Source organism: Carettochelys insculpta, chromosome 2, assembly GCF_033958435.1.
Source record: "Carettochelys insculpta isolate YL-2023 chromosome 2, ASM3395843v1, whole genome shotgun sequence".
NCBI lineage: Eukaryota > Metazoa > Chordata > Testudines > Carettochelyidae > Carettochelys > Carettochelys insculpta.
Window position 1 is genome coordinate 193,699,017 of NC_134138.1, and position 18,125 is coordinate 193,717,141.

Below are 18,125 nucleotides of genomic sequence, written 5' to 3' on the forward strand. Positions count from 1 at the left end.
CCTACTTCAAAGATTAACTTTGAAGTAGAGTATGTGTAGATGCCTATATAGTCCCAGCAACTTTGAAGTTATTTTTGGAGTGTAGACACAGCCATAAAGAGTTAAATGTGTTTATAGAAAGATTATGGTCAGTGCACAGCAAAGCATCTAAATGCCTAACAGCTTATAATATATTTACAGCAGGAAGCAGACACATAGGACAATCATTGACAACACATTTGTTTTGCAAGGGTTATGTATACTTAGTTTTTAAGCTATTTATTATTAAATGGTTCTTGCTCAGCTCCTGTGCACATTGTAAAGCATAACACACCCTGGATAACACACATACTGTACAGACCAAACAGGCCCCAGTTAATTCATCATATAGAATGGACAGTTTGCAAAGAAAGGAAATGCTTTTGTATTGTTCAGTTCTAGGGGTTTCGTCTTTCCATGCTCAGAGGGCACTTTAAACCTGAATAGCTTTTATTTTAGATAACACAAACAACAACATTAGGAGGGGGACAGTGCAATCACCTTCTGTCTTCTCTGATGACTTACGGCCAGAGGTGGGAAAAGTACTCAAAATTTACTTGAGTAAAAGTGCAGCTGCTTTTTGGGCAGGGTATGGGGAGAATGTACTTAAGTACAAGTTACCTGTGTCTCTCTGGAAAACTATTTGAGTAGAAGTACACATACCCAAATACACATCACATCGAGATTATACTCACATATCCAGAAGTGAAAGCAGCTGCACTTTTACTCAAGTAATTTTTGGTGTACTTTTTCCAGCTCTGACTACATTGAACAAGAACAGCTGGCTGTCTTGGTGGATAGCAGTGTTAAGAAATGTGTTTGACAGTATTCTATTGTCCTGATGGTTTTCTCAGTTACTTTGGGGAAAGTATATCTTGGATTCCTTATGGATATGGAAGCCTAAACATCAAGCCAATAGCATTCCTGAGTTCTGTTTTTCGCTCTGCCCAAAATTTTCAGGACCATGAGCCTAAAGTTAGGTTCCAAATTCAGGTATGGTTGCATAAGAATGGGATTTTTCAAAATCACTTGTGAAGGGGTATTAACCCTCTCCCCTACTTCCCTTGAAAGGATTAATGTAGACTGAGAGGGGTCTAGTTAAGCCAACAGGCCACAGCTGGAGGGGGATCCGGTTGCTAGACAATCCCCTAAGTGAATGGGGAAGCCCAGCTGAAGAGCAATGGGGACTATAGGGCTGGGACTATATAGGCAGGACCCTGGCAGCAGAAAGAGAGTTGTTAGGAAAGCCTGCAGCTGAGTGAAAGGAGGAACATTTGGGTTGCCAAACTTATGGGAGGGGGAACCTGGAAGGCTGTAGAGGGCTCAGGGAAAAGCAGTAAGGTCTAAAGAGGAAAGGCCTTGAGTTCTGGCTAGAAGGGCCTTTAGCTGGCACCCAGAGTAGAGGGGGTGCTTGGTTTGTCATGCCAGCCACTGACTGAGTGGCATTACAAAGCTGTGAGTGAATGGGAAGGCTGCCTGAACCTGTCTGTGGTAAGAGACCTTCCAACCCCAGAAGGAGAAACATTGGGTGACCTGGCTGGAGGGTCAGCAAGTCACAAAGAGAAAGCAGTTTGTGGAGTAAGAGAGGGGCTACTGGCCCAGAGAGACTAGGAGACCATATGCAACTATGAGAACGGGATGAGGAACTCATGAGCTTCCCCCCACCAGAATAATCAGGAGGAGGTGCCATCCTGGTGCTGAAGGGAGCATCCTGTCACAGCACTTTGTCATTATGGGGCATTGGCTTCAGTGGGACTTGTGCTCTTAAATCTATTGAAAAGCTTTTGAAAATCTCTTCTGTAGGTGATAAATATGGAGTTCTGAAAATACTGGGTTTTGTGACTAACTTGCTACTATAAATCCAAATAGGTGCATAAGGTGTACTTCTTACTATGTTTTAACTAAGGCTAAATAAAACTGAAGTTTATTCTGCCATTCCAGGAACATAGAGCATCATGAAGTGACATTATCCACAGATCTATGTATGGTCTCTGTGCCTGCATGAGCAGTATCTTGACCCTAGTGAGTGCCAGAATGAAACTGATGAAGAAGAGAATTGATCAAGAGTTAAGATAAGGATGATGCAGTGACATCACCGGGTACAATAAAACTAGGGCTATGTCTACACTCACCCCCAACTTCAACGGGGGGGTGGTAATCAGGGTGATGGGAGATTACTAATCAAGTGCTGTGGTGAATACGCAGCACTTCATTAGTCTAATTCTCCTCACAGTAATTTCTAAGCATTAAACTTCGAAGTGCCAGCATGTGTGTAGCCATGGGCACTTCAAAGTAGCGCGGGCACTTCAAAGTGCCCGCAGATACACACAGCATGCTGGCACTTCGAAGTTCGACACTTTGAAGTTGCCGCAGGAGAGCATTAGCCTAATTAAGTGCTGCATGTTCAGCACAGCACTTCATTAGTAATCTCCCATCACCCTGGTTACCATGCCCCCTTCAAAGTTGGGGGAAAGTGTAGACATAGCCTGGGAGTAACAAATACAGTTGCAAGTAACAATGTTTCCTTTTGACATTTACTATGGGCAAGATAATATTTGCATGGACCTGAATGCAAGATTGGGACTGAAACTCTTACCTCTGGAATTATAACCAGTCCAAATATTAAACCAAAAAGGACCAGATTTACTCCATACATCCAGCGCAGAAATATGAAATAAGAAGCTACTGAGGAACCAAAATGACCTAAAACAAAAAGAGGTAATGGTTAGAATTTTGACTGGGTAAAATTCTCAGTGACCAAGACATTATTTGAAGTAACACAACAAAATATTTTAGTCATGTCTCGGCCTAAACTTACTTTCCACTTCTTTTATCTTCATTTCCCAAGGTATACACTGTGTCTTAAAATTGTCAAAGTCTCTCTTAAATTTCACCCATTTCTGAAACAAGAAAATGGTGTTGCAAATAGACATACAAGGTTAGGCTGGTGATGGAGTCAAATCTGGGGCTGCTTTGTTTATGTTTCTAAAATTAGTACTTAGTTGGGTTATTAAAAAGGAGTGTCAAACTATAAAGCCAAAATTCTGGGCTCTTCCATCTGCATCTGAGTCTAAGCTTTTTTACTTTTGTAAAGGTCCATATCAAAACCTTAAATCCAACCACTTTCAAACTCAGGTGTTCAAATTCGGGTCCTGAATTCTAACTTTGCTAGGCTTCTAAGGGATCAGAGTTAGTGCTGGAATTTAATCCATTGGTAGCAGTTGAAGCTACACACCCAGATCTATGTGTGAGACTTTGGTTTGGGCTCGTTTCTCCTTTAAAGAAGGATTCCTTTGACATATAGCAAGCCTGTTTCTTTTCTCAGTGAGGTCAGCTACACAATCACTGACTTCAATGGGAATACAACATGAGCCTTAAAAAAATACAGTTTCAAGTCAATGCAATTTCCATGAAAGTAATAACTTTATTACAGACTCCAGTCTTGTAATGAGAAGTCACAATTCTCCATGGTCATCTTTCCATTCAGTGCTCCAATTTGTAAACTGGCAGAATTTCACTGAAGCTAATGGTACTGTGCCTGGACTTGGCTGTTGCCATTCGTTAGTGCAGTCAATTCATTTACAGCCTTAACCTGTCAGAGATGAGACCCAGAGACCCTCATTCTGTCCTGATTTTCACATGCTCTGCACCCTCCCTTTCTTTAGGGCAGCTGCATGGGGTTTCATTTGGGGTAGCTTTTGGCATGTATCATTGTAAACATGAATTTAGTCAGGAACCACAAAAAATTGCAGCTATTCAGAAAACTAAAATACATATGGGCAGTGCTATCTCAGATTCTGGAATGATGGCTATTTTACCCAATGTGAGTGTAACGCATGTAGCAAAAACACACTGTATTGGTGACCAAGCATCTACTATTCTGTTTGTCATTCCCGCAGTACTTACCTTTGCCATCATCATCTTGTATGCATAGAATTTTTTCCCCTTTCCCTTTCCCAAAGCTCCTTCAAACTTCTCTACGAAGGCTTGTGCCTCCCTAATTCAAAAACATAAAAGTGATTTTGCTTATATTAAAACATGGAAGGAATCTGTATCAAGATGGCAGTGGGTGCCGAGAGCGTTTTACAGCAGCTTGTAATTTCTGTGAATTGTGCTGTAGCAAAAGGAGGAAGGCCGAGAATCAGGAGACTGAATTCTGTTCCCTGGTCATTAAACACTTCCTGGCCGTGTCTACACTAGCCCCAGACTTCGAAATGGCCATGCAAATGGCCATTTCGAAGTTTACTAATGAAGCACTGAAATGCATATTCAGCGCTTCATTAGCATGCGGGCAGCCACGGCACTTCAAAATTGACGCACCTTGCCGCTGCGTGGCTCGTCTTGATGGGGCTCCTTTTCGAAAGGACCCCACCTACTTCGAAGTCCCCTTATTCCCATGAGCTGATGGGAATAAGGGGACATCAAAGTAGGCAAGGTCCTTTCGAAAAGGAGCCCCGTTGGGATGAGCCGTGCAGCGGCGAGCTGCGTCAATTTCGAAGTGCTGCAGCCGCCCGCATGCTAATAAAGTGCTGAATATGCATTTCAGCGCTTCATTAGTAAACTTCGAAATGGCCATTTCGAACTCTGGGGCTCGTGTAGACATAGCCCCTGTGTGATTTTTTTGGAACAAGTAGCTTAATATGTCTGTGAGTTTCCACATACATAGACTTAAAGTCACCTGGTTCCTTTTCCAACAGCATTTATCTGCTGCGTCTTCTTTCTCTGTTGGTGTGGAAGAAGTTTGGCTCTTCCTTCTTACGCTACCTACTTTCTCACACAGTGCATCTGTGAGGAAGGAGAGATGATCTTGTAGGTAAGCCATATGTCTGGGAGGTAGCAGGCCTAGGTTCTGGTCATGGCTTTCTTAATGTGTGGACATGGGCCAGTCACATGTGGATATATTTCCAAACTTGGATGCCTAAAATGAGCCCCCTGAATCTGTATGTAGGTACCCAAGTTTGAAAATGTTGACCTCCATTTCTTTGTGCTGTAGTTTTGTCATCTATAAAATGGGATTAATACTTACCAAGCTCACTACAGCTGTGTTTATAAGCCTCACTTAACTGATTGTAATACACTCTAAGAATCTTGAGTTACCATAGTATTATTATGTACTCCAACCCATTCATTAAACATTCTTGGAAGGCGAGGTAATGGGGCAGTTTTGATTAAGTAAATTAAAGAGTGGGTTATAAATGTCCTCCTCTACTTTCAATTGTTCTTTTAGGGACAAAGTGGTGTGTGTAGTTAGACATGATCCCAGGCAACATCACAGCTGCTCAGACATTATAATAGTGTGATATTCTGTGCATTTTTGTAATACATTTCATCTTGCGGGTTTCAAAGCTCTTTACAAATAATACCAGGCAGACCCTCCTTCCCAACCTGCCTGAGATAAAAAATGATTAGTCACCTTTTACAGTTGAAGAGAGGTAGGTACAGAAAGAGGAAGTCACCCCTCTTGTCTCCTCCACAGGACCCAGGTCAGGAGAAGCAAAGGGAAGAACCAGGCTTCTATAACTAATCTGTGGGAATCAAACTAAATGCTCTCGGTGTGAGAGGGGTCATGTGTCTGCAGGTCAGGTTGGCTCTTCAGGGTGAAAGAAAGGAGCAAAAGGGGAGAGATCACAGCAGCTGTCTGCTTTGGTGACATGGGCGGCTGGAATTGTGAATAGCCTCTAAGCCAGAGATTCACACCTTTTCTTACTGTATATCCCATGCAGATCTCCCAGTTAACCTCACCCCCTCTTCCAGATCTGCTAGCTGCCCATTTCCCCCATCCTTCCTATCAGTGATACCTCATGTTTTTCTTAATGCTAACTATCTTTAGCCATCCACCCATATTCACTATTATGTACTGACGTGTAGTGCAATGTAACACTTGGAAAAAAATCCACTAAGTTCTGAGCTCAGTTAAATTGGACAGTTGCTGGGCAACTAAACCTGCACTGTACAGTGATTGGAAAGGAGGGCTTCATACATCATAGATACATCTTGAAGTAAATTAATTACCATATTTTACATAACAATTTCCCATAGAGTTTTCAAATTTTGCCTGAGTAGCCAATTATAAAAATGAAATGAAATCTACCATTACACCATTCCTCTCATGTACTTCCTAGATAGATCTTGTATACCCACAGGATTACATATACCACAGTTGGGAAACCCCTGCTCGAGTCAAACACAATCCACTGAACTTATTTCTTCCCCTCACATTCCAATAGGTTCCTGGCACTTCTTGCAAGGTTATTTTGAGGAGTGAAATTCTGCTGGGAAATGGAATTTAGGTTTAGTTAAAACCCTTCTCTCCCATCATCAGGTCTGGTCTTGGGGTCATTCTCTCCACACACACACCCCGGCCTTGGTCCGTTATCATGGGGTTTTGAGTCCCCCAGTCAGTCTCGCAAGTCTCACCATTTACTCTTTGCATTTACCTTAAACGTCTGTGTGGCTCACCCATATGGCATGGCATGGCAGGCAATGTTATCTTTGCTGCAAACGTTACTATATTTTTCTAAGTCACCTGCAAGCAATAATGCTTCAGGAACTGTAAGGTAACATGGAGAAAAGCTGCTCTGATTGCTGTATAGAGCAAGCATGAATAAGAAAAAAAGGCCACTGAGTTAGCTTTAATAAAGACTCTGCAAGTCATGCTCCGCCTTTAAAAAGGGGGCAGAATGATCCCAGCCTGGGCATCAGTGGAACAGATTTTGGTCTTCTGGTCTCCAGTTACAGAGACTGGCAACAGAATCCTGCCTTGAAGCTCTTCTCCTTTAAACCCAACCATGCTGGCTAAATTCCATGGGTTGTTTCCCAAGACTAGGAGTTTGGTAGAATGACAGCAGCAGCAAAATGTAATTCTACATTGTATGTTATGTTAGGGTTACCATATTTGAACTTCCCAAAAAGAGGACTCCCCTGACAAGGTGTGTAACTGTATCAGTATCTACCAACTTCCATTGTGTTGGTGTGCTACAGTATATCTCCTAACCCTAATACGGTAACCCTAGTTCTGTTTGATGCAGTTATGTGTATCAGCACTTACGAAACACACACACATCAGTGGCTTTCATTGTGAAAACTATAAATAGTAGGGATGCACGGGGGCTACCTGAGTAATGCTAGTTTCTTCACCATACGCCAAGGTTTGTTCCTCATGGTAGATATTAGTTTTTTCTTTTCCTCTACCTGTTCCATAAGCCTTGCCAGTTCTTCCTCTGACAGAGACTCTTCATCAGATGAATTGGAAGCAGAGGAGGAGGAAGTGCTAGGACGAAAGAATAAAACCAGGGAGGGAGATCACACAAATAATTTAACAAGATGTCGCCCTAGATAGCTCTGTAGTGAGGTGGTGTGGCCTTCTCCAGCCCCAGAAGCAGGAGAGCCCTTCCTGAAGCCTGAATAGGCAGAGCCAGAGCACCCTTTCCCCGCTCCCAGAGGCTAACATGCAGGACAAGAAATAAAACAGGCGGCACGCCAAGCTCACTGGGAAGACAGCCTCTGGCAGCCTTTGCCTGGCTCTTGGCAGGGAGACTCCGAGGGCTGAGCTGGACCTCTTGGTGAGCAGCCCTGACTAGACCCAGGAGGAGCTTCCTGACCTGCCATTTGCTCACTGCCTGGAGGACACTGAAGTGCCTGAGCTCCCTGATGACCCAACATGGACCCGGGTACCTGCCGAGGGGGAGATAGGAAGTAGCGTGGGGACAGCTGACCCTAGTTGGGCTGCAGCAGTGCCCAAGCCAATGTCCGTGTATTGCAGTGTGGATCCCCACTGACCAGCAGCTGTTGACGGCTGCTGTTAGGGCCCCGGGCTGGGGCGCAGTAGGGCGGGTATCCTGCACCCCCCCCCACCTCTTGCAGGGTGGCTGTCTCCCTAACTCCAGGCCACACTGGAAGGAGCTGAGCCCTGCTTGACTGCAGGCCTTGTCCTGAGCTAGGGCGGGCCTATGCATTTACTTTTTGTTTGCTCAGCCCTGCTGAGAGGAGCTGAGCCCTTCACTGACTACTTCCCCTGCTGCCCAGCCCTGAACCAGGGCCGGCCTATCTGTACTGACTGCTTGTTTGCTCAGCTCTGCTTAGAGGAGCTGAGCCTGGAAGTAACTGTTGCTCTGCCTTGAACTAGGACTACTGGCTGCTGTTTGCTCTGACCCTGCTACAGGGAACTGAGCCTGGAAACTAGGGTCTTGCTCTGACAAAAGACTGCTCCAGAGACTGACTGACTAGTGAGGTATAGCCTTCCCCCGCCCTGGAGGTGGCAAACCCCAGCAAATGCCCCGACAAGCATCTTATGTACTTAGGAATTTTTAAGCACTTTGCAAAGCATTGCATTAGAGATAGATAGCAGACAGTAACTGAACAAAAAATGGCGTGTGCTCCTCTCCCCAAGAACAGAGAGAATTTTGTGTGCCACAGCTTTTTGAGGGGAAGGGGAGTTGGCCAGGTCTAGTGCTGGTTGGGAATACTTTGTTAAAGAGAGAGAGAGTGTGTATGTGCATGTATAATATGTATTCAGGAAATATAGATTGCAAACTTTCAAGAAAGTGATGGTTTTTGGCAAATTTCCTGTTCTGAAAAATTAAAAAAATGTTTTGAAATTTTCAGGATTGGGTTTTTCAGCATTTTCCAAACAAGGTGTTCTTTTTTGGGTTTTTTTTAATTTGGTTCAAAACAACTTTTCATTTTGACATGTAAGCTGATTTATAGTAAACTATTAAATGACAACTTTAAGAAATAAAAATTAGATATTGAAATCAGTCACTTTGAAATGATCAGTTTTGTTCCTGTTTGTATCACAAGAGCTGAATTTGTTTTTCATTTTTGGTACAGTGGAGTTACATTGAATTACACCAGCTGAGAATCTGGCATATGCTTTTGCTTGTAAAAAGCTCAATTCTGGAGCCGTGATGTTGAGTTGTCCTAGTGACACTACTTACCTAAGAACTTCCGTGAGGGTGTGCCTACACTAGCTCCCTCCTTCGAAGGGGACATATAAATGAGTCCAAGCGGTGAATGGCGACGAGGTCCTGTGCTGCATATGCAGCACCTCATTAGCATAATTCTTGCCACGCAAGCTTCAAAGTTGCAAACTTCAAAGCACTGGTGAGCTGGGTAGCTGCGGGCATTTCTAAGTACCCGTGCTACTTCAAAGTGCCCTTACTCCCAAAACGTTTTAGGTAGCTGGCAGTAACTGAACAAAAAGCGGAATGTTCTCCTCTCCACAATAGCAGAGAGAATTTTGTATGCCAAACATTTTTGGGAGTAAGGGCACTTTGAAGTTGCACAGGTACGTCAAAGTGCCTGCAGCTACACTGCTTGTCAGTGCTTCGAAGCTAGCAACTTCAAAGTTCATATGGCGAGAATTATGCCAATGAGGTGCTGTACACGTAGCGCAGCACCTCATTGCCATTCACTGATCAGGCTCGTTTACATGCTCTCTTCGAAGGAGGGGGCTAGGGTAGATGAGCCCTAAGTGTTGCAAAACTAGCCTTTGAATTGTTTTACTGTCACCTAACCGAAATGTCACAGGCATCATGTGAGCTGACAACAACAAACCCTTAGTGTTAACAGGGTGTCATTTTGAGGATTTAACTATAACTCCAGTTCAGGCTTTCAGTTCATTTCTTCTTCTTATTGTTGTAAAGTGACTCAACCTTCTCCATAAGTATCATATGAACGATCTGACTGCCAATGAAGTTCTTTCAGTTAACCAGATACGGTCACTGTGAGAAACATGATAGCCAGTAGATATGGACACAGAAAAAGTATAGAAGAAGAAGAAAAGAACTGGAACAAAGGAAAATTAAAAGGGGGATAGTCTTGAAAACCCAAGAGATCCTTTCTAACCTTTTAGAATAATTGTATGTCCAGCCATAATTGTATGTCCAGCCAAAGGAAGGTGCATTATTCTGGCTTCCCTTCAAATGTGTTCCTTAAAAGGACTCTATCTCCTTTACTCACCCATTAGGAATCAGTTACATGCTTAATTCTATGATCATATCTGGGGTAGAAGAAGATTCTGAGAAGAATCTAGTTTTCATTTTGACCAGGAAAACAATTATATTGTTTCTCAGGGTTCAATATTTGTCAGAAATAACTTAATAGTACCAGAGAGGTAGCCATATTAGTCTAATAAATACCCAAATACATTATTTTGTTAGTCTTTAAAGTGCTACATGACTGCTTTTTTGTTTTGTTACTGTAATATGTTGTGTTAGTAACCAGCATCAATATGCCACAAGTTCATGAGCATATTCCCCTGGAAGCTGACATTCAACAAAAAATGACATAGGTATGTTGGTTTCTGCCTGGGGATTGTTAGATTACCTCTCCGAGTTTTTCTTTCGTTTCTTATCCCGTTCCTTCCCTACTTTGTTTGTTTGCCCTGCTTTATTTTCTGCCTCCTTTTGGTCTTTGCTAGAAGCCTTTTTATCTCTCTTTTTCTTGCCACTTGCTGCTTCCTCTGCTTCACTTTCTTCATCGCTGTCATTCATTTGGTGGCTTTTCTGATTTGTTCTTTTTTGCCTCGGGGCTTTCGCTTTCTCCTCAAGCTCGGTTTCTTCCCCATTCTTATTTTGCTTCTTCCTTTCATGTCTACTTGACTTGATGGCTTCCTTGGAGTGCTGCTTTCTGGTTGCGGTTTCCTCTTCTTCGTCCTCTGCAATTAATGAAAACAAGTGTTTTTTTTTTTTGAAACCTTCTATGTTGACGCAATAAAGATTTGCCCCTTATCTAAAAAGTACAGGCAGAATGCCCAATCCAAACCCCACTGGGGTCTGAACAAGCTTCTGGTGCTCCACCTTCCCAGCCTTCAGATCAGAATCAGGACAAAAACTGCATTCAGCTTTGGTCAGGCACACACAAGGGCCACTGGTAATTGTGAAACTCACGTTTGTACCCCAGTGGTGCTGAAAGCTAGCAATGATTTCCAGAAGCTATTCTTTCAGAGTTATTTAGGAGAGCAGTGGGGGGCCAAAAGCCTAACTGGCTTCAAGACTGAACTTGAGCAGTTTTTGTGGGGGTGGTCTGAGGAGACTGTTTACATTGTCATGTAGGCAGTCTGTGACTGCTGGCAGCAAATATCTCCAGTGGCTGATGACAAGACACCAAACGTGGAGGGGTCTGAGTTAACACTGAGATGTCTTTCCCAGGTGTCTGGCTGATTGGGTCTTGCACTCATGCTCAGTGTATAAATGATCACCGCATTTGGGCTTGGGAAAGCATTTTTCCCTGGTTCGGATTGGGAGAAATGCTGGAGTGTTTTTTGCCTTCCTCTTCAGCATGGGGGTATAGGTCACTGGCAGATTTAAACCAGTATAACTTGCAGATTCTCTGTCACTTGAAGTCATGACTTGAGGACTTCAGTAACTCAGCCAGAGGTTATGGGCCTCTTACAGGAGAGGGTGAGGTTCTGTGGCCAGCAGTATACAGGACATCAGAGCTGTGTCTACACTAGCATTCCTCTTTCAAAAGAGGCATGCAAATGAAGGAAATTGAAAATGCAAATGAGGAACAGGTTTACATATGAGGCACCTCATTTGCATGCTCCTTTTTTGCAAGAGCTTCTTTCGAAGGAAGAAAAGCAGTGTAGATGCATCTCTTTCTAAAGATATAGGAATAAGTGTTCTTTCGAAAACTGGCTTTATTTTTGAAAGAGCCCCATCTACACTGCTTTTCTTCTTTCAAAAGAGGAACATGCAAATGAGCTGCCAGATATGTAAATCTGTGCCTCATTTGCACTTTTATTTCCTTCATTTGCATGCCTCTTTTGAAAGAGGAATGCTAGTGTAGACGTAGCTTAGATGATCATGATGGTCCCTTCTGACCTTAAAGTCTGATCGTATGAACTTTTAAATATGCCAGAATTGTGAAAGCACATTGTTTATTTCTCTTTCCAAAAATGTCATCATTAACTAACACTTATGTTATAGGGACACACATCCCATGTTAATAGGTATTATGTGCATTGTCAGGCCTGCTGGCAGAGGTCAGGGAAGGAAGGGGACCGTTGCCCCAAGCCTTGGTGATTCAAAAGGGCAGAGGACTCCCAGCCACCTCCATCGCTACTGAAGGAATGGCAGCGACCAGAGCCAGGGCCCTTTAAATCACTGTTGAAGTGCCACATGGTACACTCCGGGTCAGGCTGAGACCTGCCTACCCCTTCTGCCTGAGGTCCCACCCCTTTCAGGAGCACAAAGCTACCTCCCCCTCCCAACTTTCCCAGGGGTCTGACGGGTCTTTTGGTCCCCCTGTGTATGGTACTAATACTTTATATGTTAAATATGAGCGCTGGATAATTATGTTACCCAACTCATATCTTGTTCTTCCCATAATATTTTTCACCCATGCCAAGTACCTCACAATACTTTGCAAAGCTGAAATGAGGTTTCATATCTGCCAAAACTATCAAAACACAAGATACACACACCAGGCCAAAGAATGAATGTAAGGTGTTCCTTCACGACCTTAGCACTCAGAATGTGGGTTCCAAAATAGAAAATGAGAAGGCTCGATCATGATACAAAAAACAATGTAAAGGGTGATTTGTGAATGTTGGTCTTGTGTGAATTATAAAGGACTTTTTAATTTGTAAGCAACAATATATAGGACTCATTTTTGAATGCATATTTCTGTATAAGGTAGAGTATATGCTGTGAGAACTGCTTCCTGGAAGCACAGTGACATAGTAACTGTTCTCTTTGTGTATTAAGTTGCTCTGTTTCTAAGTGATAAGTTGGCTAAACTTGGCTGATTTGGTCTTTAGGCCATTTTTAAGATTTAACCTCAAGTGTGGTCAACCAATTGGCTCTGCTTTAGACAACAGCATGTTAATGTAGCATGCATGAAAGCTGATTGATTTTTAGTCCTGGAAACTGAAGTTCCATGTCAGTGCAGAACTGTATAAGGACTAGAAGCTTCTCCATGCTCTGCATTCAATACAGTACACTGTAAATACTACCCAGAGGGTAAGGATCCAGGGAGGGAAACGATAGACCAGACTCTAGGCACATTAATTTTCTAGTTTGTATTGTCAACAGACGCACATTTGTGACAGTTGCGATGTAGTTACTAGAGGTGATCAAAAAATTATATTGCAAAAAAGAAAGATACAATTTCAAAGATTTCAAAGTGTGCTTTCTTTTAAATTGCAACATATTTCCCCCAGACATAATTAATTTTCTGTCTCCCCACATCCTACCTTTTTATCTCTCAGTGTTTAAAAGAGGATTAAAACAATCCCTTAGACTTTATTCACTCTGAGGCTATGTCTACACTACGAGATAAAATCCAATTTATTCATATCAGTTTTCTAATACTGGGATTTATAAGTTCGATTTTGACCATCCTCACTTCCACCGTGCTCCCCACCAATTCGAGTCATTGCTGCTACACACACATTGGCTAACAACAACTGTTGCAGTAGTGCATTGTGGGAAGTTATCCCACAGTTCTGTCATCCCCATAGCATTCTGGGTATGCTTGCTGGCCTTGATGTCATCTTCCCCCAGTGCATTTTCATCATTCCCCTCCCGATCCCTGAAAATATGTCGATCCCTGGAAATAATGCAGAAACCCTCAAAATTAGAGGAAAGAATTTTTGGTTTCTCCACACATTACATTGGCAAGATGGGTACAGCGACTGTATTCTCAACTGGCCATCCACTGAGTATTCCACCTCCCATCATTGCAGAAACATGATCCCTGAAAATAATTCAGGGGCCTAGAATGTTTCCTACATTAAGAAGAATGTATGAAGAAAGAATTTTTGGTTTTCCCTTACACTGTATTGGTATTGGGGAAAGTCTTACTGTGGGGTCCCAGACTGTTTTGTAAAGTGAGAAGAAAGATAGAAAAGTGCAGGAAAAGGGAATTGCTGTTTTCTCCCCAGCGTCAGCAAGCCTGGGTATAGGCCAAGGGGGTGTGTAGTGGGCACCCAGTTGAAGTGTTCCTTCCCCAGTTGTAGCAAGCCCTTTAGCCACCAGGGTAGACTTTCTCCGGCGGCAGCAAGCCCAGGTATGGGCCTAAGAGGGAGGGGGTGTTACTGGATGACCAGTTGAAGTGGTCCTCCCCTGTGGCAGCAAGCCCCTTAGCTGCTGGGGGACATTTTCCCCAGAGGCAGCAATGCCTGGTATGGGCGAAGGGGGTGTATGTTAGTAGTTGGGGGGCCAGTTGATGTGGTCCTTCCTCATGGTGGCAGCAAAGCCCCCAGTATCTTAACCACCGGGGGAGACTTCCCCGTGGTGGCAGCAAAGTCCAGAATATCTTTCCCACACTTGGAGCCCGAAATGCGCGACTGGCAGCATTGTCAGCACCAAACGGCAGGCACATCCTTTTAGTGGGTTGGGGTGTGGGCTACCCACGTGATGTGTCTGAGCGCGGGAAAGACCCAGAATGTGCAGTGCCTGGAGAGGGGAAGGATCACACACAAATGTAAACCACTGAGAAGAAGTTTCTTGGCGTGTGATGCAAGTACGACCCCCAGCACAGCCTTGTTGACATGTGGTACAGCTGGGCGCGGGCTGGCGCCAGGCAATGCAGAAAAAAATAGCAAGTGTACAGACAGAGCCGTGAACTCCCTGCAGGGGCTATTAGAATGGGCAGATGCACTCACACTGCTCATAGGAAAGAAAGAAAGAGATTTCTCAGGCTCTCATGCAAACATGAGCCCACAGCTCAAGGCTCGTTGTTCCCGCTTGGAAATTCAGGCTCTTCCTGTTACTGGAGAGCAGTGGCCAGAGCGAAGCACTGAGGGGCATTGCGGGTTATAGACAGAACACCTCTGGAGGCTAATACATCCGCTTTTAAGATGTGGCGCTTCCCCACTTGGCCTTTAATCGAACTTCTGAATTCGAGCTTGATGCTACACTGTCAGGTAACTGCGACTTTGTAATCTCGAGATTGCTGCACCCTAAATCGAGCTAATGGTCTTTACAGTGAAGACAGTCACATGGTAATATCGAGCTAACTGAGTTAAATTTGAATTTACCTCATAATGTAGACGCAACCTTAGGGTTATCATATTTGAACTTTCAAAAAAGAGGACAGCCCTGAGAGGGAGTGTATCTGTATCGGTATCTACCAGCTCACATTGTATTAATGTACCTTATCTACTGTTCATGTATGGTATATGCTCCGCGCCAGAGTACACTAATACAATGTGAGTTGATAGATAGTGAGACAGACACACTCCCTCTCAGGGCTGTCCACTTTTTTGAAAGTTCAAATACAGTAGCCCTATCCACGGTTTCATTTTTGATTTCTGCCACTAATTTTCAAAAAGTCTCCAACTCTGGAAATGTTACACAATGGTAGGAAAAACGAAAAGTCTAAATTTCTCTCCGTAATGGCTCTCAAAAGTTCAAAACATTTTGAAAAGTTAGAATAGCGAAAGGGAAATGTGGAGGTGGGCGGAAGAGGAGTGGAAACCAAAATCAAACCCTACAGATATGCTTTGCTGCATTCAATGCCTTCCCCGCAAAAGAGTTTTCAAAATATTGACCTTTTTTATTGACATTTTTCTTTAAATGGAGAAACTGGGAAATTGTGAAACTACCAAAAATTCTTCCCAAAGGTTTCTTGCTTCTAATTGAAAAAGCTCAAACAGCTCTAGAGGTTTCCCTTCTCCACTGGAAACTAGCTGGAGACCATCCATTGATTTCACGGAGACCACCAGATGATTTTTCAGTTACTGTTTACGCAAGAGAGAGCTGATCTGTAGTTTAGAGTCCTGTCAGTCATCAAACATTACCCATTTCCCCAGTAATCCTGGCCCTTAATGATGTCTTATTGTTTACTGAACTTGTGAGGAGATTTTTGTTTATTTATTTATTTTTTTAAATTTTAAATCCTGTCTATGGCTTTCCCTGATTTTGCCATAAACTGTCCTAACTCTGCTTTGGCTTTACCTGTCTCTCCTCATAGTCAGAAGTAACAAAGACTCACCCTTACTGGTATGACAAGAATTGCATAAAAAGCTTGACAAATAACAAGCAGTCCTGCAGCACCTTAAAGGCTAATAATTTTTTTATTAGGTACTGAGCTTTCATGGGTAAGACCCATTTCCTCATATTTGCTTGAGTTTGGCAGGGAAAGGCTACCGATTTCTAGATGTTTGCCTTATCCTATGCATTCACAGACATCACGTCAGCCATGGAACACAGGGCTGCCTGCTCTACTGTGGCAGACAAAAGAAAGCTTTGCTACAAGTCCAATCCCCACTCAGGAATAGAGGAAAAAGGGGGTGATCGGGCTTAGGAGCATTCTCCTGCACAACAACATCCTCCTCATCAAAATCAACTGCCCTGGTAGAGAAGCTGCAGAAAATCTAACTATGTACAGCAGAGTAATAACATTTTATTGGACTGATTTCTGTTGGTGAGAGCGAAGCTGTCACTCCATTTAAAGATATTCCATCAGTCACCTTGTCTGGTTAATCTCCTGAAACCAACAGGGCTACAACATCATTATGCATAACAAGGCACACCTCATTAAATCATCATCACTGTGTAGCAAGTCAAATCACAAAATAAACCTTTGGAGAGAGAAGATCTCTTATTGTGTGTTTCCAAAGATTAGTCTCCACTTTACCTTCGCTCTCGGAGTCACTTTCCACTTGTCCATCAATCTCCATTCCAACTGCAAGACAAAGCATGTTGAATAATTGAATTTGTTGTTGGGATTTTCAAATACAATGTTTTACACTGGTAGTTCTTAAATACTAGCTGAGGACTACAGAGTGCCCTCTGTAATTATATGCTATTGTATTTTTATGCTATCAAGTCCTTAATATTAGTTGTTGCAAGTGAATTAATAAAAATTCCTAGCACAAAAGAATATCATGTATATTGACACACACAAAGTGGAGCCCTAAGACATGCATTTACAAATCTTTGGTAAAACTGGTTCAATATATCAAAAGGCAAATGGCTATTTATTCATACTAACCATCTTCCATGATGACCTGTAATGCAGATTTCTTTTTTCTCCCCATTTTTTCCCCACGAACACTGTAGTCCTAGTGCTGTACACACACACCCACCCCCCCACCCACCCAATGATAGATTATTTTCCCTCTTTCAGAGCTTAATTATTTGTCTCCATACTGCCGCACAGTAAAGCAAGCTGTCCTGGAAGCTGTATCTAGTTCACTTTGACATCATTTGCATGCCAGACATCTACTTCAGGGTCTGAACTTGGGGGCAGGGGAGACACATGCACTCTGCAACAATCCAATCCAAACACTTTCTGCTCTGATCGTTTTTCAGTGTGGAAAGCACCTGTCAGCGTTACATTACATCTCATCATTTAAACATGAAGGAAAGCCCTTTGAGGGATACTCAGCAGTATCCTATGAAATATGGGCACAAGTCTTGTCCATTTTTTGAACTCTCTAGACACATGAAAGCTTTGAAATCACCTGGTTCCCTGATGCAATAACTTGCTTACCTGTGTCAATTTATGCAGGGCTACCATACTTGAACTTTCAAAAAAGATGACACCCCTGAGAGGGAGTGCGTCAGTATTTACCAACACATGCAGTATTAATGTATTCATATATATATATAGTACATTAAAGCAACATGAGCTGGTAGATACTGACGCACTCCCTCTTAGGTCTGTCCTCTATATTGAAAGTTCAAATATGGCAACCCTGTTTTATGTAACCATACTGATAAGGGAGAAACCTCAGATGACTATCTTAACCCTATCAGTTCTATGCTTCTCAGGCATTCATCTTTGGGTCCCCTGTTGTCTTCCATGTGCATTCCTACGCAGGATACCTAGTCTAACAACTGAAGCACAGTACTTGGCCTTAGAACGTTCTGGAACCACTTGCATCTTTCAGAGCTATTGTTCCAGGGTCTCTGCAGATGCTGCATCAACTCCCTCAGAAATAGTAACAGAGAGTGAGCCGTGCTAGTCTATACACTATCAAAACAAAAAGCAGTCAAGTGGCACTTTAAAGACTAGCAAAATAGTTTATTAGGTGAGCTTTCATGGGACAGACCCACTTCTTCATGTGAACCTAGTGTCTTCTTCCCTCACACAAGAACTGGAGACTTTCTTTATTAAATGAAATATGAGATTCTGGAGAACAAGCTGGTGTC

General features: G+C 43.0%; 1 protein-coding gene across 1 annotated transcript in view; it reads right to left on the minus strand.

The window, feature by feature from the left end:
• Nucleotides 1-17,008, minus strand: part of TMC2 (transmembrane channel like 2) — a 56,120-nt gene extending 39,112 nt beyond the window's left edge. The window contains exons 1-7 of the mRNA XM_074986084.1: nt 16,963-17,008; nt 16,606-16,653; nt 10,345-10,675; nt 7,133-7,288; nt 3,925-4,015; nt 2,837-2,918; nt 2,615-2,721 (exon numbers count right to left, since the gene is read on the minus strand). Of these exons, the coding sequence (XP_074842185.1) occupies nt 2,615-2,721; nt 2,837-2,918; nt 3,925-4,015; nt 7,133-7,288; nt 10,345-10,675; nt 16,606-16,653; nt 16,963-17,008 (861 nt within the window). The remainder of the gene's footprint in view (nt 1-2,614; nt 2,722-2,836; nt 2,919-3,924; nt 4,016-7,132; nt 7,289-10,344; nt 10,676-16,605; nt 16,654-16,962) is intronic.
• Nucleotides 17,009-18,125: the final 1,117 nt, after the last annotated feature.